This window comes from Eleutherodactylus coqui, chromosome 1, assembly GCF_035609145.1.
Source record: "Eleutherodactylus coqui strain aEleCoq1 chromosome 1, aEleCoq1.hap1, whole genome shotgun sequence".
NCBI lineage: Eukaryota > Metazoa > Chordata > Amphibia > Anura > Eleutherodactylidae > Eleutherodactylus > Eleutherodactylus coqui.
This window is the reverse complement of record NC_089837.1, coordinates 450,067,097-450,091,063: the sequence shown is the minus strand read 5'-3', so window position 1 is coordinate 450,091,063 and position 23,967 is coordinate 450,067,097. Positions and strand designations below refer to the sequence as shown.

General features: G+C 49.7%; 1 protein-coding gene across 1 annotated transcript in view; it reads right to left on the bottom strand.

The window, feature by feature from the left end:
- USP12 (ubiquitin specific peptidase 12) overlaps positions 1-15,101 on the bottom strand; it is a 50,349-nt gene extending 35,248 nt beyond the window's left edge. The window contains exon 1 of the mRNA XM_066583393.1: positions 14,976-15,101. Coding sequence (XP_066439490.1) covers positions 14,976-15,023 — 48 coding nt within the window. The 5' untranslated portion in view covers positions 15,024-15,101. The remainder of the gene's footprint in view (positions 1-14,975) is intronic.
- Between the last annotated feature and the right edge of the window lie 8,866 nt (positions 15,102-23,967).

Below are 23,967 nucleotides of genomic sequence, written 5' to 3'. Positions count from 1 at the left end.
ATCCACTTTGTAGGAAAAAGTCGGGATTTTAAAAAATAAAAAATTAAAAAAACGTACTGCGCACGTCCAATGGCTCGCCGTGTGGCCCATTCGTAGTACAGCCGGCGAAAGAAAGAGCAGGTAGGTGCGTCTTACATGCAGATTTGCCAAGAAATTGCTGCAGTTTTCACTCTTTGCAGTTCTGCAGCCTAAGCAACGCCAACTGGTTGAGATGGACAGCAGCGGGGAGTCAAATTCTCAGCCTATTCTCTGTTCTTCATTCACAGAATACAAGCTGCTGTATTAAAAGGCCTGAGGGCTTATTCAGGGTTTTTAGATCTTTTAGGCCGGCTTCAGACTGGCGAGAAAAATCACGTGATTGAAGACGCAGGATTAAAAAAAAACAAAGAATTTTAATGGTTTTTATTCTCATTTGCGATATTTTCATTCCTGCAATACTACGTGAAAAAAATATTGCAGCTTTTTTTTTTTCTTTTCTTGCAATATCGCCCATTGTTTTCAATGGGAGAAGATGGTGATTCCCTGCCGCAGGTGTGACAGCTGTGGTGGGGGATTCCTTCAGCCCTGTAGTGACATGAGGCTGTTGCATCTAGGGGTTTCCACATGTCCCCAACAGGGCGTGCGGCAGCGCCGCTCCACTGAAAACAGTAGGAGAAGATGGCAATCTCTTCCCGCAAGGGGGGGGGATGAAGGGAACCCCGTAGGGATGCGAGGCGGTTTCCATGTGAAAACGCCTGGCGTCCGGGGGTTTTCAGGACTGCGAGGTGATATTGGGCCGTGAAGCATGTCCTGATATCACCCCCGCCAGTGTGAAGGAGACCTTAGTCAGGTGCTTTTATGGCTGGGCTCACACAACCATGTTAATATAGCGTATTACACATGCAGGCTTTTACGGATGGCATACGCTGTACCGATCTCCCATATGCAGCTATGTTGCCGCGCACACCAAAAATCGCAGCATAATGTATCTCGACACGTATTACACACGCATGTGCGCCAAGATAGTACAGGCAATCGTCAGCACACAGCAAGTACGCAATGTCATTACATGCAGCAAAATACAGCTGAGCCCAAAAAATTACTGACAAAGACATGAAGTTTAGGCAAAGACTCAATATTTACAGTGTTTTTGAAGACTTCAGCTATTCGCCCCGGCATGCTGGATATCAGCTTCTGGGCCAAATCCTGCCTGATGGTAACCCACTCTTGTCTAATCAGTGCTAGGAGGTTATCACAATTTTTGTTTTTGTTTGTCCGCCCGTTTTTTGGGGGATTGCCCATAGGTTCTTAATGGAATTGAGATCTGGGGAGTTTCCTGGCCATGGACCCAAAATTTTAATAATGTTGTTCACCATGCCACTAAGTTGTCCCATTTGTCTTGTGACATGGTGTCCATCAGGCTGCAACAAGCATTGCTCATCACCAGATTGGATGGTTGGGAGAAGTTAGTCTTGGGGGATGTTTAGATACCATTCTTTATTCATGGCGGTGTGAGTGAGCCCCCTCCTCGGATGAAAAGACACGCCACACATGGTGGCCTCAGGAGGCTTTGCGGATGGCATGACCAGACTCATGGCAGCGATGTTCATCTCTTCTTCAGAAAATCATATCTTCATATTTCCCAAAAAGTCTGAAGGGGAATTCCTCAGAGCACAGAGCTTTACCCCCAGTCCTCTGCAGTCCGATCCCTGCACAGCCTTTCTCTGATGAAGCCCCCATTAGACTGTTTGGAACATCTGGAAGAATGAGGTCAGGAAACTTCATCCAGGCTGGGACTCTCATCCGTATGAGGGAATCCTCGGAGATCGGGTCAGGATACCTGTGGTCAAGCTGTGATACTCATTCGTATTACGGAAGCCTAATATATATTCTGCTAACAATTTATGTATTAGCGGTCTATGACCAGCTTAGAAGTAAGAAGGACGTTGTGCTGCTCTCCCCCTATAAATATTCAGGCCACATTCCTATCTACTTTGCATTGTAAACCACCTGATTGTCAGGTCAAGACAACTAGCTGACCGAAGGAGGTGACCCGTGCCAATGAAGGGACTGTGCTAAAGGTTACCTGACACAAGGGCTAGCATAGTTGCCTAAAACTCTTACATTTTTTTTCTATTTTAAACTCAAATATTCTTTTTTTTTGCTAAAGTCAATAATGCAAAGACTTTATATAAGGGAATCGTGTGAACAGCAATTCCTTAATATACGATTATCAGAATTGTACTGTCCTCCCCGCCCCACCCATCACGTCCCCCATATACTGTCCTCACTCTCCCAGCCATCCCGTCCCCCATATACTGTCCACCTCCCAACTCATTCCGTCCCCCATATATTGTCCTCCCAGACCCAAGTCATCCCGTCCCCCATATACTGTCCTCCTAGCCCCAAGTCATCCTGTCCCCCATATACTGCCCCCCCGCCCCAAGTCATCACATCCCCCATATACTGTCCTCCCAGTCCCAAGTCATCACGTCCCCCATATACTGTCCTCCCAGTCCCAAGTCATCACGTCCCCCATATACTGACCTCCCAGCCCCAAGTCATCACGTCCCCATATACTGACCTCCCAGCACCAAGTCATCACGTCCCCCATATACTGACCTCCCAGCACCAAGTCATCACGTCCCCCATATACTGTCCTCTCACCCCCAAGTCATCACGTCCGACATATACTGTCCTCCCCCTCCCAGTCATCACGTCCCCCATATACTGTCCTCCCCCTCCCAGTCATCACGTCCCCCATATACTGTCCTTCCCCTCCCAGTCATCACGTCCCCCATATACTGTCCTTCCCCTCCCAGTCATCACGTCCCCCATATACTGTCCTTCCCCTCCCAGTCATCACGTCCCCCATATACTGTCCTTCCCCCCAATCATCACGTCCCCCATATACTGTCCTTCCCCCAATCATCACGTCCCCCATATACTGTCCTCCCCCCCCAAACATCACGTCCCCCATATACTGCCCCCCCAAACATCACGTCCCCCATATACTGCCCCCCCAAACATCACGTCCCCCATATACTGCCCCCCCAAACATCACGTCCCCCATATACTGCCCCCCCAAACATCACGTCCCCCATATACTGCCCCCCCAAACATCACGTCCCCCATATACTGCCCCCCCAAACATCACATCCCCCATATACTGCCCCCTTCAAACATCACGTCCCCCATATACTGCCCCCTTCAAACATCACGTCCCCCATATACTGTTCCCCCCCCAAACATCACGTCCCCCATATACTGTCCTTCCCCCAATCATCACGTCCCCCATATACTGTCCTTCCCCCAATCATCACGTCCCCCATATACTGTCCTCCCCCCCAAACATCACGTCCCCCATATACTGCCCCCCCAAACATCACGTCCCCCATATACTGCCCCCCCAAACATCACGTCCCCCATATACTGCCCCCCCAAACATCACGTCCCCCATATACTGCCCCCCCAAACATCACGTCCCCCATATACTGCCCCCCCAAACATCACGTCCCCCATATACTGCCCCCCCCAAACATCACGTCCCCCATATACTGCCCCCCCCAAACATCACGTCCCCCATATACTGCCCCCCCCAAACATCACGTCCCCCATATACTGCCCCCTTCAAACATCACGTCCCCCATATACTGCCCCCTTCAAACATCACGTCCCCCATATACTGTTCCCCCCCCCCCAAACATCACGTCCCGCATATACTGTCCTCCCCACCCCCAAACATCACGTCCCCCATATACTGTCCTCCCCACCCCCAAACATCACGTCCCCCATATACTGTCCTCCCCACCCCCAAACATCACGCCCCCCATATACTGTCCTCCCCACCCCCAAACATCACGTCCCCCATATACTGCCCCCTTCAAACATCACGTCCCCCATATACTGTCCTCCCCACCCCCAAACATCACGTCCCCCATATACTGTCCTCCCCACCCCCAAACATCACGTCCCCCATATACTGTCCTCCCCACCCCCAAACATCACGTCCCCCATATACTGTCCTCCCCACCCCCAAACATCACGTCCCCCATATACTGTCCTCCCCACCCCCAAACATCACGTCCCCCATAAACTGTCCTCCCCCTCCAAACATCACGTCCCCCATGAACTGTCCTCCCCCTCCAAACATCACGTCGCCCATAAACTGTCCTCCCCCTCCAAACATCAGGTCCCCCATAAACTGTCCTCCCCCTCCCAAACATCACGTCCCCCATATAGTGTCCCCCCCAAACATCACGTCCCCCCATATACTGTCCTCCCCCCCCAAACATCACGTCCCCATAAACTGTCCACTCCCTCCAAACATCATGTCCCCCATAAACTGTCCTCCCCCTCCCAAACATCACGTCCCCCATATACTGTGTCCCCCCCCCAAACATCACGTCCCCCCATATACTGTCCTCCCCCCCCAATCATCACATCCCCCATATATTGTCCTCCCCCCCCCAATCATCACATCCCCCATATATTGTCCTCCGCACCATACCCCAATCATCACGCCCCCATATACTGTCCTTCCCCTCCCAGTCATCACGTCCCCCATATACTGTCCTTCCCCTCCCAGTCATCACGTCCCCCATATACTGTCCTTCCCCCCAATCATCACGTCCCCCATATACTGTCCTTCCCCCAATCATCACGTCCCCCATATACTGTCCTCCCCCCCCCAAACATCACGTCCCCCATATACTGCCCCCCCAAACATCACGTCCCCCATATACTGCCCCCCCAAACATCACGTCCCCCATATACTGCCCCCCCAAACATCACGTCCCCCATATACTGCCCCCCCAAACATCACGTCCCCCATATACTGCCCCCCCCAAACATCACGTCCCCCATATACTGCCCCCTTCAAACATCACGTCCCCCATATACTGCCCCCTTCAAACATCACATCCCCCATATACTGCCCCCTTCAAACATCACGTCCCCCATATACTGTTCCCCCCCCAAATATCACGTCCCGCATATACTGTCCTCCGCACCCCCAAACATCACGTCCCCCATATACTGTCCTTCCCCCAATCATCACGTCCCCCATATACTGTCCTCCCCCCCAAACATCACGTCCCCCATATACTGCCCCCCCAAACATCACGTCCCCCATATACTGCCCCCCCAAACATCACGTCCCCCATATACTGCCCCCCCAAACATCACGTCCCCCATATACTGCCCCCCCAAACATCACGTCCCCCATATACTGTCCTCTCACCCCCAAGTCATCACGTCCGACATATACTGTCCTCCCCCTCCCAGTCATCACGTCCCCCATATACTGTCCTCCCCCTCCCAGTCATCACGTCCCCCATATACTGTCCTTCCCCTCCCAGTCATCACGTCCCCCATATACTGTCCTTCCCCTCCCAGTCATCACGTCCCCCATATACTGTCCTTCCCCTCCCAGTCATCACGTCCCCCATATACTGTCCTTCCCCCCAATCATCACGTCCCCCATATACTGTCCTTCCCCCAATCATCACGTCCCCCATATACTGTCCTCCCCCCCCAAACATCACGTCCCCCATATACTGCCCCCCCAAACATCACGTCCCCCATATACTGCCCCCCCAAACATCACGTCCCCCATATACTGCCCCCCCAAACATCACGTCCCCCATATACTGCCCCCCCAAACATCACATCCCCCATATACTGCCCCCTTCAAACATCACGTCCCCCATATACTGCCCCCTTCAAACATCACGTCCCCCATATACTGTTCCCCCCCCAAATATCACGTCCCGCATATACTGTCCTCCGCACCCCCAAACATCACGTCCCCCATATACTGTCCTTCCCCCAATCATCACGTCCCCCATATACTGTCCTCCCCCCCAAACATCACGTCCCCCATATACTGCCCCCCCAAACATCACGTCCCCCATATACTGCCCCCCCAAACATCACGTCCCCCATATACTGCCCCCCAAACATCACGTCCCCCATATACTGCCCCCCCAAACATCACGTCCCCCATATACTGCCCCCCAAACATCACGTCCCCCATATACTGCCCCCCCCAAACATCACGTCCCCCATATACTGCCCCCCCCAAACATCACGTCCCCCATATACTGCCCCCTTCAAACATCACGTCCCCCATATACTGCCCCCTTCAAACATCACGTCCCCCATATACTGTTCCCCCCCCCCAAACATCACGTCCCGCATATACTGTCCTCCCCACCCCCAAACATCACGTCCCCCATATACTGTCCTCCCCACCCCCAAACATCACGTCCCCCATATACTGTCCTCCCCACCCCCAAACATCACGTCCCCCATATACTGCCCCCTTCAAACATCACGTCCCCCATATACTGTCCTCCCCACCCCCAAACATCACGTCCCCCATATACTGTCCTCCCCACCCCCAAACATCACGTCCCCCATATACTGTCCTCCCCACCCCCAAACATCACGTCCCCCATATACTGTCCTCCCCACCCCCAAACATCACGTCCCCCATATACTGTCCTCCCCACCCCCAAACATCACGTCCCCCATATACTGTCCTCCCCACCCCCAAACATCACGTCCCCCATATACTGTCCTCCCCACCCCCAAACATCACGTCCCCCATATACTGTCCTCCCCACCCCCAAACATCACGTCCCCCATATACTGTCCTCCCCACCCCCAAACATCACGTCCCCCATATACTGTCCTCCCCACCCCCAAACATCACGTCCCCCATAAACTGTCCTCCCCCTCCAAACATCACGTCCCCCATGAACTGTCCTCCCCCTCCAAACATCACGTCCCCCATAAACTGTCCTCCCCCTCCAAACATCACGTCGCCCATAAACTGTCCTCCCCCTCCAAACATCAGGTCCCCCATAAACTGTCCTCCCCCTCCCAAACATCACGTCCCCCATATACTGTGTCCCCCCCCCCCAAACATCACGTCCCCCCATATACTGTCCTCCCCCCCCAATCATCACATCCCCCATATATTGTCCTCCCCCCCCCCCCAATCATCACATCCCCCATATATTGTCCTCCGCACCATACCCCAATCATCACGCCCCCATATACTGTCCCCCCTCTCAATCATCACGTCCCCCATATACTATGTCCCCCCCCCCTAATCATGCACATCGCACGCTGGGCCATTTTTTTTTCCGGCTCCATTAAGAACAATGGCCGATGCGTTCCGAGGGAACGCCCAAAGATAGGACATGCTGACATTTATTCCCACACTACAATGCAGGAAGAAAGAAAGAAAAACGCTCATTTATATAACCCCATTCAGATAAATGAGGTTCATATTCGTGCAAGATGTCGGCCGTGTGAAAGCAGCCTTCGGGCGAGACCGCACAGTGCAGCCAAACCATGCTGGCATCAGGTGGCAAACGGCTAAATGATAGGGGCCATTCGCCCCCGCTGGGAAGGGAACCTGTCACCGCCAACAAGACTAACTTCACTGGTCAGCAAGGTATGAAAAATCACGGCACTTCTAATGGCCTCTTAATCTCAGCCTTAATGGATCTGTCCAGTTGTAAACCATTGATGGCCTATCCATTGATTAGGCGATTAATAATAAGATTTGAGGGAGTCTGCTCTCTGGTACCCCTCTGATCAGTAGCTCCCTGGTCAATGTGTTTTTGCACAGAGACGATTTCTGCAGGAACGTAGATTGGGAACTTGACCTGCAATACCAAGCCTGGCCACTGAAGTGAGAATGGAGCTGTCTGCTTCCCGCAGAAATTAGATCATTGCATAAACACACTGACCTAGCAAACAACTAATTGGCAGAGTCCCAGGTGGCGAACCCTGATGATCTATTATTGATCATCTATTCCGTGGATAGGCTATCAATAGTTTACAACTGGACAACCCCTTTAAGATGGTGTCTGATAAGTATCAGACTGGAACACGCATAGGAGACATCCAGAGTGGCCCTATAAAGGCTCTGTTCAGAACTTGCATCCTAAATCCAGTCCAAACTGCCAGACAAAGAGTACTACTTTTACCAGTAAAATGCCGGGCGGCACGATGGGAACCCAATAAGCCTCGTTATAAGCAATGAAATCCGTCAGGCGCCATTCGTGATCCTGATCCGACAGATGTTCCGAAAATGGAGCCAAAGAACGAAAAATCAATAGCACAGATGAGAAGGTAGCCAAATGCTTCACCCACCCTACAGAGCCATGTGCAGGGGGCAGTCTGGAGGCGGACATATGTCTACGTGTGCCGCTATACGCTGCTCGCACCGCGCCATACTACAGAGACTTATGTAATATGGCGTCTAATGTTTTTGGCGTTTTTTTTTTAAACGTACAGAGGAGCAGCTAGAGGTTAGCTTTATTATGCCGTATTCATGCAGCGCACACGCTTGTGGCACTATTTTTTTTTACTTCAACACCTAGTTGTTTTTTTTTATGCTGGTCTGCTCCCAGAGACCACCATATTGTGATAATGCATGCACATGGCTGTATGGCGGTTATATTTTGCATGGACCCACAATCGGTTATTAGCAGTGTATGGGGCCTCTATTATACCCATGTTATATCTCATTTCATAAGGTTGTATTCCTTATCCAAAAGGAATTTTAAAAAACCACTGCGTAGTACATAGGACCCATTATACGTGACGGAGCCGGGTGGCTGTACCGCTCTGCCATGTGCATGGGCCCTATGAACACTCTATAGGCCCCTGGTACACTCGATTTTTAGTCTGTTGCTGTCTAATGAAAAAAAATATTCTTCGATGTTAACCCTTTCCAATCCATCGTCTGACCTCTGAAGACATTATGATTTAAGGCTGTACAGCTCTGATGTTGGAAAACGTCCGTCGGGGTTCTCTTACTGTATATTGCGAGCCTCGCTGCTGTCGGAGCCTATCTAACGTGTCACCTCATGCAGTACTGGCTTTAGCCAGCAGACAGCACTGTTGTATAACAGCATGAAAAGAGTAAGCCCCCTAGGAAAACTAGGATACAAATTGGATTGGAAAGGGTTTAAAAAAAAAAAAAAGACGGCATGCATCATTTTATATGATTTTGGAATGAAGCCCGCCCAGTCAAGTCAATAGGGATACAAAAAATGGACAATAATGGGATGCAGTATGTGTGCCGTCCAGAAGAGATGCAGAAAAAAAAAAACTGAGCCAGTTTTGTTTTTTATTCTGACCTTAAAACCATAGGTCATACAGAAGTAATAAAAGGTTAAAACCAAAGAAAAACCATGGACCGCACACAGATGGAAAATGTCGGCTTTTTACAGACGAGTATTTCTGCGCTAATGTGCGCGCAACTTTGAATGCAGGGCGGGGAAAAGCATGGAAGAGGCCTAATAAAAGATGATACTCTTCATGCAAGGCGTCGCCGGTGGTGTGAATAACAACAAACAGAAGGGGGCGATAGCTGTACTCTGCTAACCTCTGCAGGTATGGATGTATGAAGGACCCGCATGGACCCGCAGCGCGGGGTCAGTCACAGCCACCTTACTGCATCTCCTTCATACAGGCTGGAATGGGGTTCATATTCGTGCGCCCTTACACGGGGCATACTCGCTGCAGCTTTGCCACAAATTTCAACATCAAAAAAAAAAAACGCAGCATGCTCTATTGTAGGCTAGGAAACTCACAGCGGATACTGTGAGAACTGCGGAAGTATAGCGGCAATCCGCATCACAGCGCCCGCATGTTATGTGCCGCACTGCGCATCGGCTCGCTGGACGGGACACTCGTAGCGGATCTGGACAGGGGAGTATAGGGTCTCTGTGGGGCAGCGGAATCAGACCCGGCACCCCCCAGTGACCCTATACTCACTTGTCCAGACCGGAGTGTCCCGTCCGGCGAGCCGACGTGCTTGCGCAGTGCAGCACATGGCACGCTGGCGCTAGGCTGTGACGCGGATTGCCACGATACTTCCGCAGTGCTCATAGTATCGCGGGCCGAACGGCTTTCATTGACTGCAGTGGAAGCCGTCCGTGCGTTTTCCTGCACAGAATAGAACATGCAGCGATTCTCCCCCGTGAGCAGAAAAAAAATCGCAGCTGATTTCCGCTCGTGTGCAGGGTAGAATCGTTTAACACATGTCTATGGACGGTCATTGCTGCAAAATTCGGGGCAGGTGTCTGACCGCGATTCCCGCAGCGATAATCCATCCATGGGCATTGGGCCTTAGCATGGATTCCGCACGGCTGACCTCCATTGAAGTTAATGGATGCGAGTGTTATGTCACCCATACGCAATTACCATGGCGTACGAGAGGCAGAAATGTTACTTCATGGGAAATAGATAGAAAAGTCGGAATGCTGACTGGGGAGGAGAGAGATCTTTTTTCCGCATGAACGATGCGCTATACGTCCGCACGGAAAACCGCTCACAACCGCCATCTTCCACGACAATTCGCAATTATTTTCCGTGAACGATCACAGGTCTTCCGCTGACAAAATCCGTTAAGGGGAGCCCGGCCTTAATGGACATTAATAATGGAACCAAATCCGTTTGATTTCAATCTTTTACAGAAACAATAGCGCCACAGCTTGCACTATTATTTCTAGTTTACAAAAAAAGGAAAGCAATGGTCCAGAGGCGATCTGAGCCGAACTGTAGGCACGAGTCCCTTTGAAATCCATGGGAACGTAAAAGGAGTTTTCCAGGCAGCACCAACTCTCAGCACCAGGACACACCGGGGTCGGAGCGGAAGCCATTGCTTCGACCTGTGTAGTGGCCGGCCCTTGTAACTGCAGGCACCTTTCTCACTGAAATCAATGGGAGCTGCGCCTGCAATTACAAGCACTGGCCACTACACAGAGGTCGGAGCAGCGGCTTCCACTCCGAACCCAGTGTGTCCCGGCGCTGCCTAGAAAATCCACTTAAACAGAACTCCTGCTGCTCCCGAGAGGAAACAGTTAAAATGAAGAACAAAAGCGCAGATGAGACCTAAGAAGATTATTTATTCACTGACAGCAAACAGCAATTCTAAAACTGAAAGGGACTTAAAGGGGCGGTCTGACCAGAGACAACTAATACATATAGGAGCTGCCGTGTATACCTGGAGTCAGCCAGACATTAGCGGTCGCATGTACAACGCTACATAGCAGTGATACAGATTAATGGCTGTGCATGTGATAAGCGGACAACTCATGTCCGTCCCAGAGCTGGGACCCCGAATATGACAACCATACATGCCAACACAACGTATGGACTGGTTGTTTGGATGAGACAAACCTGTTAATGCAGAACTTTTTATTTTAGGGTTTTTCGCCCATAGACATTTATGGTCCTCCATGGTACATACCATAAAGGTCTGATAGGTGGTCTCACCTATGGGGCGGCTGCATAAATCCCATAGACTTGAACAGAATGAGCTACAAACATTTGCATCCAGTAACTCCGTGACCCAAGGATCCTTCAGCACCACCCCGGCCGCGGTGCACAGGCGAGTATATAATTTTTACTACAGCTAGGCCGCCTGCAGACCGCTGCGAGAATTCTGCAGAGGCCTGCGGCTCACCCGCTCCCAGTGTCCTCAGTCTCTGCTATTTGCCGGCGCATGCGCAGAGCGGAGCCGGCGGCCGGGGAGTGACATTTCTGTGCGGGCCTCTGCGAGACTCGCACAGAAATAGAACATGCCGCAATTTGTTTTCCGCGCGTAATTTCACGCAGACAAATCGCGGCTGTCTGCATAAGATTGCCGGCAGGCCATTGCTTTTAATGGGGCCACCGGCTGCAGCGGCGGCCCCATTGAGAGCAAGGCTTGCAACCGAGGTTTTTGCTCTTAAATCAGAGCAAACCTTCGGGAGAGAGCCTGCTCTCAAGTCAAAAAGCTTGTAAGCTGAGGCACTCAGGTATCACCCAAGATATCACTGCATTACAAAACAAAATTTAAAAATAATTCAAAAGAAACCCTTTTCTGATTTTTCATATAAAAAGTAAAACAATGGAAAAAAAAGTGGTAGAGCGGTGTCCATAAAGGTCCAAACTATGAAGATACTGCATTATTTATCCCACATGGTGAATGCTGCAAGAAAAAAAATAGTAATGCCAGAAACGTTCTGTGTACCCCATAATGGTGCCAATCAAATTACAGCTCATCCCCCAAAAAACAAGCTTTCACACAGCCTTGTTGACTGTGGGGAAAAAAAAAAAAAGTTATGGGGGCCAAAATGTGGCAACAAAAAAAATAAACACAGTAAAACATAAAATTATGTCAATTTGGTATTGTCATTATTGCACTGACCCCCAGAATAAAGAGATACCCCTTCACCAGCGGGAAAAAAGCTGGACCTGCATTTTTTGCCCATTTCACCCTTTTTAGAAATTATTCAATATTTCCTAGTACCTTATATACCAATAAAGAACACATCTTGCCCTGCAAACAACGGGCCCTCGGGGCTCAGCGCATGGAAAAATACAAAGGTTAAAGCCTCTTGGAACATGGGACTAAGAAAAAACAGTTTTAAAGGGGTTAATAGATGTCAGACATTGCTCAACCTTCTGACAGAGCTTGTGACATTCCTGTAAGTCTCCCTCAGGCCCATCTCCCCATGCATCCAGTATAGAGCCGGTATACAGACACGTATCCTTAGTCTCACCCATACGCTGCATTCTGGGCCTATAGACTCTGTTATACTTTGCGCTCCTCCACTTATTTCCATGGGACTGTGCTTGGCTATCTCCGGGGGTCCCATTGAAGACAATGGAGAGAATGCTTGGATGCAAGTACTCCACTGCCATCTTGGGATCCGTGGGGGGTCCCAGCGGTTAGACACCCACCAATCAGCTATGCTATGGATAGGGGGTAACTTGCTGTGATGGGAAGACCTCTTTAGCAGACAGAGGTGTCAGCAACAAGAGTGTTCCATTCACCGACAGTAAGCAGAGTTCTTGAAGACGGTGAAAAGTTTCTGAACTTTTCATTATATAGTGATAAAGCCATATTCCAATCGGAGACTTCCATGGCATATTGACAAGGGGTGTCATGGGTGTCAGAGGTGGGACCTGCATCCATCTCTAGCTTTGGCCCTCGGCCAGGTTGTATGCGGTGGCAAGGAGCTACAAAAACTGCTGAGCAGGCGATGCTTTGCCGTTTCCATGGGGGTTAGAAGGCAGCGCAAGACAGTCTACTTGGGTAACTCCCGACCACCGGATTCATCCAGGCCAGGACCAGAGATAGATGCGGGTGCCACAGGCGAGACCCACGTCTCTCCCATTCTGATGGGAATACCCCTTTCATTAAGACTCGAATGCCCATTTAAATTGCAAAACCTTAGAAGTGGTCCACAGAAGAGGGAGACACGATCACGGCACACAGATTTACTACTGATCACCTACTGAAGGGCTTCCATTCCCAGGATACTTGGCCACTGCGGCTACAGTTGGAGGCGATCATCTCCGATAGATTGGCTCATTCAGATGGGTGCGAAGTCGCCCCCAAGAATCTGAGGCCCATCTATGTGCTGTACAATATGCATGGACAGCGCCCGTTGCAGGTCCTAGTCTCATCCATCATAGGGACTAGAACAGGAACTGACCCAACAGTCCATGAAAACTTACTCAGAAAGTCCATAAAGTGGAGTATCTCGTTACAACAAACTCTTATGCCAAATTAAGCGCGATGACCGGAAATTGAGGAAAATAAGGTCTGAGCAGATCTCTGTAAAAAACTGTGCGGGCAGAATCAGGGGACACATACCAATGCGGTCATGAATTAGGGCACTACCCAACATAAGGGCAACCTGGCAACTGTGAAAGATATGCAGTGCTGTCAAGAACAAGGCTGCGGGAAACGCATCAGAAACTGCATATGCCGTGAAATAAGCGCCACTTTCAGCCTAGGGTCACATCTGCGTTCTGGGACTTCTACTACTGCTGATCTGTTCTCAGGATAGATTGCCAGTAACTGATCGGCGATGGTTCCTCATTGGTCAGCCGTATGTGCGGACAACGCTGGCAGCAGATGGCACTGTTAACATTGCAGCGGAACAGGTTGGTACAGCTGGCACGGCTCGTAATTTATTCAGTGGGAGCAGTACCAAACCGGGCCACTACAATATGGACAGCGCTATCTGCTTCCTGGCTAGCGAACAGCGGGCATCCCAAGCTGGGACAATTGCCAATCAACTATCGATGGGATTGGTCAGACAGTAAAAGTCCTGGACAAACCCTTTTAAGTTCTGTTCTTTAGCGCCTTCATAAGAGCCGATCAGTAAAAATGACAGAAGTGCTATAAACGGCGCCTAACGGGCCTACAGATTATAATGGGTGCGCTCGGCCGCCTGGCGGGTGCCCGTAGGAAGCAGAATAGCACAATTTCATACCAGATCTGCGCAGAACCTTAAATGGACCCCGAAATGCTGGCCGTCCCCTGTGACCGTGGGTAACTTTGTCGAGCGTCTGATCCGACCGGATATTATCTAAGGTTGGGATATGGGAGACTTTGGTCACATGACCAACAATGTCGCTTACTACCTGCATAGAATTATCCGTGTCCGGAAAAGCTGGGTGTGAGCAAACCTACCTAAAGTCACCCAACTTTCCCACAACCCCTTACCTACCAACGCATGGCGGTTGTATTACCACTCACCCGAGCGGTGAGAAAGCTAGCTGCCAGCAGTTGGCATGGGGGTTGCCAACCTGCTCACCCGCGTACAGGGGACACGTCAAGGGCTTGTATGTATGACCCTGCGCTGGTGACCCAGGTGACACTACTCACAGGTGTCCTAATAAACCCATGCAACATGCAGCAGCTGGGCACAGGTGGCACCTGCAGCCTCCTACCTGTGGGTGCAGTGCCAGCCTAGTGCTGCCAGCTGCGGGCACACAGCAGGACTGGCCAGAAGTTTCTGCTGCACTGCACAGTCCCAGGCCGCACCGCATCCCCGGCCTCTCGTACTGCCCCGTCCCGGACAGCCAGCGCCCCGGCCCGCAGCCAGCACTCCGGCCTGCCCTCCCAGCCCGGCACTACCCCCTCTGCAGGCAGCGCCCTCCTCGCAGGGGCCGCGGCCACCTACCATGGTACAGATAGAAGCGATCCTGGAGACTGTCATTAGGATTTCCATCCGCCCGGCGCCATCTTCACCCTTATCACCGCCAGCAGACAGGCCGGAGCCGCGCACTCCCGACACCCGCGGGCACGATACCAGGGCTCGGCCCCGACAGCGGGCACAGAGAGGGAGGGAGAGGGTACTACAAGTGTGTGAGGGCAGGGGCGGGGTATGGAGTGTGGATATGGCTTCTCAGGTGCCCAGTCCCGCATGTATCCCTGACGTCGGCACAATCCCCGAAGGTGCCTGTCTGAGGGAGTACAGAGGGTGCTGTACATGGCACCTCGCTGAAGTATTTACCAACAGAAAGGCGGAACACATAAATTAGGCACACGCTACATTTTGTCTCTACGTATACCCGGCGAATATAGCATACTCGGTGAACATCATATACCTGGCGAACATGGTATACCCCGTGAATATCATATACCTAGCAAACATCGTATACCTAGCGAACATTGTATATCCGGCGAACATCGTATACCTGGCGAACATTGTATAGCCGGCGAACATCGTATACCCAGAGAACATCGTATACCCAGCGAACATCGTATACCCGGCAAACATCATATACCTGTCGAACATCGTATAGCCGGCGAACATTGTATACCCGGTGAACATCATATACCCGGCGAACATTGTATACCCGGTGAACATCATATACCCGGCGAACATCGTATACCCGGCGAACATCGTATACCCAGCGAACATCGTATAGATGGCAAACATAGCATACTCGGCAAATATAGCATACCCGGTGAACATCATATACCTGGCAGCGAACATCTTACACCAGGTGAACATCATACACCTGGCGGCGAACATTGTATACCTGGCGAACATTGTATAGATGGCGAACATCATATACCCGGCGAACATCGTAAAGATGGCAAACATCATATACCTGGCGAACATCGTATACCCAGTGAACATCGTATAGATGGCAAACATAGCATACTCTGCAAATATAGCATACCCGGCGAACATCATATACCTGGCGGCGAACATCGTATACCCGGCGAACATCGTATACATGGCGAACATCACATACCCAGTGAACATCGTATACGTAGCGAACATCATATACCTGGCGATGAACATCGTATACCCAGTGAACATCGTATAGATGGCAAACATAGCATACTCTGCAAATATAGCATACCCGGCGAACATCATATACCTGGCGGCGAACATCGTATACCCGGCGAACATCGTATACATGGCGAGCATCACATACCCAGTGAACATCGTATACGTAGCGAACATCATATACCTGGCGATGAACATCGTATACCCGGCGAACATAGCAAACCTGCCAAACATCGTATACCTGGCAAATATTGTATACCTGGCGAACATCGTATACCCGCACCTCCAAACCTCTGAACAACAAAAGGAGGGGCGACTCTCGCAGCGCAATACAACATTTGTAAAAGTCGCCCACAGCACTTTTACGCTAAGCCACACCCTTATCACAATAATAGTGCTCCTCAGTATTTCCCCCATAGTAATAATGCTCCTCAATGACCCTTTCACAGTAATCGTACTCCTCAGTATCCCCCCTCACAGTAATAGTGCTCCTCAATGACCCTTTCACAGTAATAGTACTCCTCAGTATCCCCCCTCACAGTAATAATGCTCCTCAATGACCCTCTCAAAGTAATAGTGCTCCTCAGTATCCCTCCTCACAGTAATAGTGCTCCTCGGTACCCCACCCCCCCTCACAGTAATAGTGCTCCTCAGTATCCCTCCTCACAGTAATAGTCCTCCTCAGTTACCCCTCACAGTAATAGTGCTCTTCAGTAACACTCTCACAGTAATAGTGCTCCTCAGTATTTCACTCACAGAAATAGTGCTCCTCAGTTACCCCCCACCCCCTCACATTAATAATGCTCCTCAGTATCCCGCTCACAGCAATAGTGCTCCTCAGTATCCCCATCTACAGTGAGTGTTCCTCAGTACCCCATCACAGTAATAGTGGTCCTCAATGACCCCTCTCACGGTAACAGTGCTTCTCAGTAATTTTCTCACAGTAATAGTACTCCTCAGTGACCCCCTCACAATAATAGTGCCCCTCTGTATCCCCTCTTCAGTGACACCCCCCTCCTCAAAGTGATAGTGCCCCTTATGGCCCTCTCACAGTAATAGTGCTCCTCAATGACCCACTCACACTAATAGTGCTCCTCAGGGACCCCCTCACAATAATAGTGCCCCTCTGTATCCCCCTCACAGTAATAGTGCCCCTCAATGGCCCTCTCGCAGTAATAGTGCTCCTCAGTAACCTCCTCATAGCAATAGTGCTTCTCAGTGACCCCCTCACAGTAATAGTGCCCTTCAGTGACCCCCTCACAGTAATAGTGCCCCTCATTGACCCCCTCATGGTAATAGTGCCCCTCAGTATTCTCCCGACTATAAATAATAGCTACCAGTTCTACAGAGTGATGGTGCTTACAGTGCAGTTACCTCTAGGGATCACATGTGGCTTCTGATTGGCATTATGCAATTAATATTAATTGCAATGAATTAATTATTTATCTTATCTTATTATCTCATCTAGCCATGAAAATTTTCTCCAGCCACTACTCATATCTGCACGCTTTCCCATTCCTGCCACTACCCTCAATGGACCTCTCAGAATCCCATAGTACTAATACCCCCTCTGTGGCCATCATGGTGCTAGTTCATCTTCTGTGGCTACAGAAAGTAATAATACCACCTCTATAGCCCAGACTTACTAACAGTGCCCCCACTAAGTTATAGTGCCACCCTGTGGCACCCCGTAGTGCTCCTCTGTATGGCCCCAAAAGTACTCCCTTACGTATTCCCTATAGTACTATCCTCTGTGGCGCCTAATGTTACACTGCACCACCACTAGACTCCAATATACAAACTCTTCCTCAGCTTCTGCAGTGGATGCTATGTACTACACACACTGGTGCCAGTATAAGGGTGTAGTGGTACTCTCAAAGACACTCGTGACCAGTAGCCGATGGCAGCAATTTTAGGGCACTTTCCCTCCTGTCCGGGACCCAGCCAGGAGGTGAACAGGGAGCTAGTGACCAGCCCAACATTGGGTGAAGAGGCGCTCTAAAGCACCAAAAGAGCAGAGCAGCTAGCACATCACCGCCCAGTAGGAAAATAATGAGGGCTGAAGCCCAGCCCCTTCCCCAGACCGGAGCCCAGGAAGCTTTCGGCGTCACAGTGGCACACTATTAAAAGGAGGACCTGCATTACTGCAGCAGGGAGAGCCAGAGCAAAAGGATGCAGAAGAAAGCTACTGTCAGGACTCAAACCCAGGACTTCTTGAGCTCCAGTCAGGAGCTCTTCCACCTTGGCTATCCAGGATTTGGACAGTTCCTTGCTAAAACCCAGCCTTGTTCTATGCTTTCTTGCTAAATCCACTTCCTATCTCCCTGTCCTGGCTCCGCCCTGCTACTAATTAGGTCTTCCTATAAAAGCCTGACCATGCCTGAGATCCAGTGCGTCATTATTGTGCTCCACCACCTTGACCATGCTCTTCTTCCTTCTGCTCCTCTGCGATTGCACCAATACCTCCTGCTGCTGACCCCTGGCTTCCATTTGACTACGCTTCTGTCTCATCCCATTGTACTGCATACCGTGACTTTCCGATAATGACTCCTGACTATCTTGACTACTCTCCAGTGACCTGTATGGCTACTACACCTGTGCCTCCATTTCAGCGCCAGTAAGATGTAACCGCTGCTAGACATGTGAGACCAGTTGTAGCAGTTTCAGGCGCTGGGTTGGAGAATAGCTAGAAGGGAAGCCAGGGGTTAGCAACAGGAGGTCTCAGTTTGCAGTAGTGATAGATGGGACGGATAGCATTGTCAGAAGGAAAGCTAGAAGTCGGTATAAGAAGTTCTCTGTAGAATCGCAGAGGAGCAGGCAAAAATGGAGCTTGATCAAGGCTTAGAGCACAGTAATAACGCAAGGAAGGAGGGATCAGGGCCAGATTTATATAGCAAGCCTAATCAGGGAAAGGGCAGAGCCGGAGCAGAGACTGGATAGCAGGATCCGGGAGCAAGGCTAAATTATGCAGGGGAACTCGTCCAGAGGCCTGTATGGCTCAGCAGAGAGAGCTACCGGCTGCAGTGCAAGAGCTCTTGACACCAGTCCAACGACAGTAGTATGCGCACACTAAGGACAGTGACTATGACTGACAGTTGCGACTGGGGGAGTATCTTCCCGAAGGGTGATGACGCCATGTTTAGGGTTACCGGTTATGTTAGTTGGTGAGTGATGCTATGTACAGATTGATGATGCAAAGTGCAATGTGGCGGGGGAACAAGGCACTTCGAGGCAGCTGCATTATGCGAGATGTAAGATGAGGTTTGCGCCTAAGGTGCGTGATACCACAAGGTAGACAGGCTGCAGACCTTGGAGAAATAGTACGAAGTACTACATTGAGTCTGGAGTATTACAATGAAGATGTTCAGTTATGAGAGTGTGAAGTACCTTGTTGCCCTGAAGGGAAGTGGACGTATGTCTGATAGCGGGGCCCGGCGGTGGGAACACTGGACATACAGCAGGTTTCCTGGGATGGCAGGACAGACTCCCAAATTCAGGACTGTCCCGCTGAATCCGGAACAGTTGAAAGGCCTGCATATACTCAACCTATACATCTAAAGTACCGATACACTACTAACACTGGATGTATACCAAAAGAGTGTCCTCTTAGCCAGCTGGCATTTGTTTAGTTGGTATTCCTTTGTTCAAACATTGATGATTACAATCAATCACAGCTTGGGAAGGGGCTTAATAGTGAAATATTTTGGCAAATAATCGCACAACTGTGTTCACAATAGCACATTAAGGCAGATTGCTAGGACTAGAGATGAGCGAGCGTACTTGCTAAGGCAAACTACTCAAGCGAGTAGTGCCTTATGCGAGTACCTGCCCGCTCGTCTCTAAAGATTCGGGTGCCGGCGGGGAAAAGCGGTGAGTTGCGGGAGTGAGCAGGGAGGAGCAGGAAGGGGGGGGAGAGAGTGAGAGAGAGACCTTCCCCCCCCCCCCCCGTTCCTCCCCGTTCCTCCACGCCTCCACCGGCACCCGAATCTTTAGAGACAAGCGGGCAGGTACTCGCATAAGGCACTACTAGTTTGCCTTAGCGAGTACGCTTGCTCATCTCTAGCTAGGACCCAACAATCATAAGAAATCCAAACTTTTTGGATATCTTACAGTCATTGCGAGCCACAACATGACCACATTGACTTCCATTAGTTTGTGATATCGCAGGACTACACTCCGATCTTCAGTCGCATCTCCTGTATTGCAGCCAAAGTCACCATGTACCAAGTCATGCTATTATATACTTATATGTTATATCATGCAGTCACAGTTTCAAAATGATTAGTGTAGAAATCTAATTTTGGGCTTTTCTCCTTTTTCCTACTATCATGCCTAGCGTATTGAATGTGAGCTTACACCCCGATTGGTGAGATCCTACGTCAACTCCGAGCAGAGTTTCTGGGGTAGTTTATATTAAATGTGATATGCCATGCCCTCTTAGGCCTCATGCCCATGGCTGTGACAGACTCCGCCAGCGGAATATCGCAGCAGAGTCCTCCACAGCGCCCCCAAAACCTCCATACTCACCACTCCGGATTCGCTGTACACACCCTGCCTGGCGGGCCGGCGCGCATGCGCAGTACAGTGCGTGACGCTCTGGCAGTGCCAGATGATGTGGCCGGCGGTGGGCGGGGATGCGTATTCATGCGATACTTCCGCTACAGTGGAAGTAAAGCGTGATGGTTGGCTTCCATTGACTACAATGGAAGCCGGCCACGTGTATTCCCACGGCAAATAGAGCATGCTGTGGGGTTTTTTCACGCTGCGGAATTCCGCGGTGGAATTCCGCAGCATGAACATTGAGCTATTAGGGTCAATAGAACCTAATAGCTCCGAGGTAACGCAGCAGATTTCTGCAGCGTAAAAAGCGGCAGAAATCTGTCCGTGGGCATGAACCCTTAATCTGGACCCCACTCCTTTTTGGAAAAAGTGGCGGGGTGTGGTGATAATGGCCAAAATGTTTTAGATTCTGGCATTCAAGTCATAATAAATAAGTCCCACTTATCAAAAAAGTCTTGAAAAAGGCGCAGGGCTTTGTTGAGTCAGAAACTGGGCCAAACTTATTATAACCGTGTGCCAAATTGTGGGGCTGGAGCTGTGCACGGTATAGCGAAGTGGAGAGTGAGGGATGCTATACACATAGACAATGGTCAGGCCGTATGGTGGCTGAATCGCTATGACTGCAGATGCTGGTTGATTACGGCTAGCAAGAATTGCAGTCAGTAGGTCAGGGAGCATGTTATCATGCAGCATACAGAGGGGTTTGGTTTAGGAGGTATGGTATGCCTCTCTGAAGAGGTGTGTTTTTAGAGCACGCCTGAAGTTTAGTGTATCAGTGATTGCCCGGATAACATTTGCTAGGGCATTCCATAGGGCTTTTATGTGGTCATCCTAAGGCCGGCTGCACATGAAAGGGTCGGATTCCACATGCGGGAGCCCACAGCGGAATCCAACCCTGTGCTCAGTCAGCGTCCATACGTGCCTGTATTTCTCTGTATTGTTGTTGGTCCAGACAGCTCCCCGTTGGACCTGCGCTGTACATTTTTTTTTTTTTTTTTAATCTCTGCTTTTTCCGCACGATTGCTAGGTGATGATGCGGAATCCGCGACCTCAGAGCTTCAATGGAAGCCGTCTGCATGAAATCCACGCACAAATGAAAACATGCTGTGATTTTTTTCTTCGTGCTCGGAAATCACAATTGCTTTCTGCTCGTGAAGCGCTTTTCCACAGCATGTTACGAACGGTATATGCTGCGGATCCGCAGGGTGGACACCAACCGCATATTCCGCAATGCAAATCCATTCGTGTGCAGCGGGCCTAGACTTACGGCTCCTGTGCTGTCACACAGGAGCATTAGTCATTGAGTGAATGGAGGTGAAGCGTACCGGAGCTTTCTTTCAGTCGCCCACCTCCACTCAAATATTAATAACTGCTTGTTTACCCTGAGCAAGAAATCGCTCACTATTAACTTCGTTTCAGTGCGCAGAAATCAAACGACATCAGCGATTTCTTGCCTATTGGGTCCCGTGTGTACATGGGACAACTACTGCTGAAAATTGCTCAATTGAGCAAATTTTCAGCCGATCGTTACTACATGTAAAGCAACCTTTAGGCCGTTTTCACACGGCCGAGAAAATCACACGAGATGCGTATATTGCGAGACACACATCTTGCCTGAATATGAACCCCATTCTTTAAATGTTGTCATACATATAAGTGATATCACGATGCAGGAAACAAATTGCGGCACGTTTTATCTTTGGTGTACCATTGCATCGCCCATGGCTGTCAAAGGGGCCGGCGGCAGCATTACACCACTTGCTAGGTACTCGTGGTGCGATGCGAGGTTGCCCCATTGAAAATAGTGATTCACAGCCCGATATTGCGCTTGCCCGTGTGAAGTTAGCCTTAGACAGCATTAGTAATGGTACGCAGCGTTGTTATGGAGCCGAGCCTTAAGGTATGTTCATATGACAAAATCCATTTTCAATGGTAGCCGAGGTAGAAAGACATACGTTTAAGCGTGGATTTGCTTTCCCGCTGGTGCAGATCTGCACGGGGATTGGCTTTATATCCTTGTTCTGTTGACTATGGTGCAGATGCCCATTCAAATAAATGGGACATGGAATCAGCTGATCAGACATAGATAAGCACCTAGTGCGCCATCAGTGCTCGTGTCCTGCCTTCCACCCCTCTTCCTTCTTCAAAATAATGTATAAACTAATTACAGCCTTTGTATGAACCGAAAAGTCTAGAATAACAATGCCGTTACTTACCCTTTGAAGATGTCATCGTATGATCGTAAAGCCCAAGGTAGAGCGGTATTACAATATTAGTAATAACTCATCTTACCATGGTGTTGGTTGGTGCAAACATGCACAATACGAAGCTTGGGTAACAGTGAACAGTTCTCCTGTATCCCACTTACCTTTCTACCCTGGGGTCTGTCCTGAGTTTTCAGGCATTTCATCTAATGGGAAGCTCCATCTGTATGCAAAGCTGTGACCTACTCCATATCTACGTCAGGCTACACACTGGTAAACACCACTTATTACATGGCTTCATGTGGTGCAGAGTGTTAAGGCAACAGAAATGCTAAGTTGTCACTCATGACCTGAAGGTTGCAAGTTCAATCCCCCCATGGTTTAGGTAGCCAGCTCAAGGTCAACTCATCCTTCCAAGGTCAGTAAAATGAGCACCCAGCTTGGTGGGGGGTAATAAGTTTGAAAAGATTATTACTTGAAAGCGCTGTGGAATAATTTGGCGCTATACAAATAGCAAAGTTTATTCACTGCTCAATCCAAATGGTTTTGCATGCACCCGGCCATCAGATTCTAACTCCTCCGAATGCCACCAGAAGAACGCACTCCTCCATACCTCTTAAAGTGAGAAACGGTTTTAGGGCAACATGGAAAAAGTTTTTAGTAGATTACTCCCATGGTACTACCAGATATCTAGATGTTTTACAAGACTCCCCAAGTCCTCGTCCTACTCTGTGATGTAGATGTTGGGCATTTTCTCTCTTCCCCTTTTCCCTTTCCTCCCCTTTCGTTTCATTATTCTTTTCTTTCTGCATAATGTTGTATAGCTTATTGCTGTTTTATGATTTGGTTATAGATTCTCCCAACATTTGGCACTCTCTAAGGTGATGACATATCCTCAGACGATTTATCTTCGGCCCTCTGAGCCAACATAGTTGTCTTCTCATACTTTTCACTTACTTTAAGGTCTGCTCCTTGACTTCAACACAGACCTACTTTTTACATATACATGTACTATACATGTACTATATAAGCAAGCCCGCTATTATTACATCCTGTATTTTTGTTAGCCATTAAAAGGTATCATATCTACAAGATTACTTGGTTTC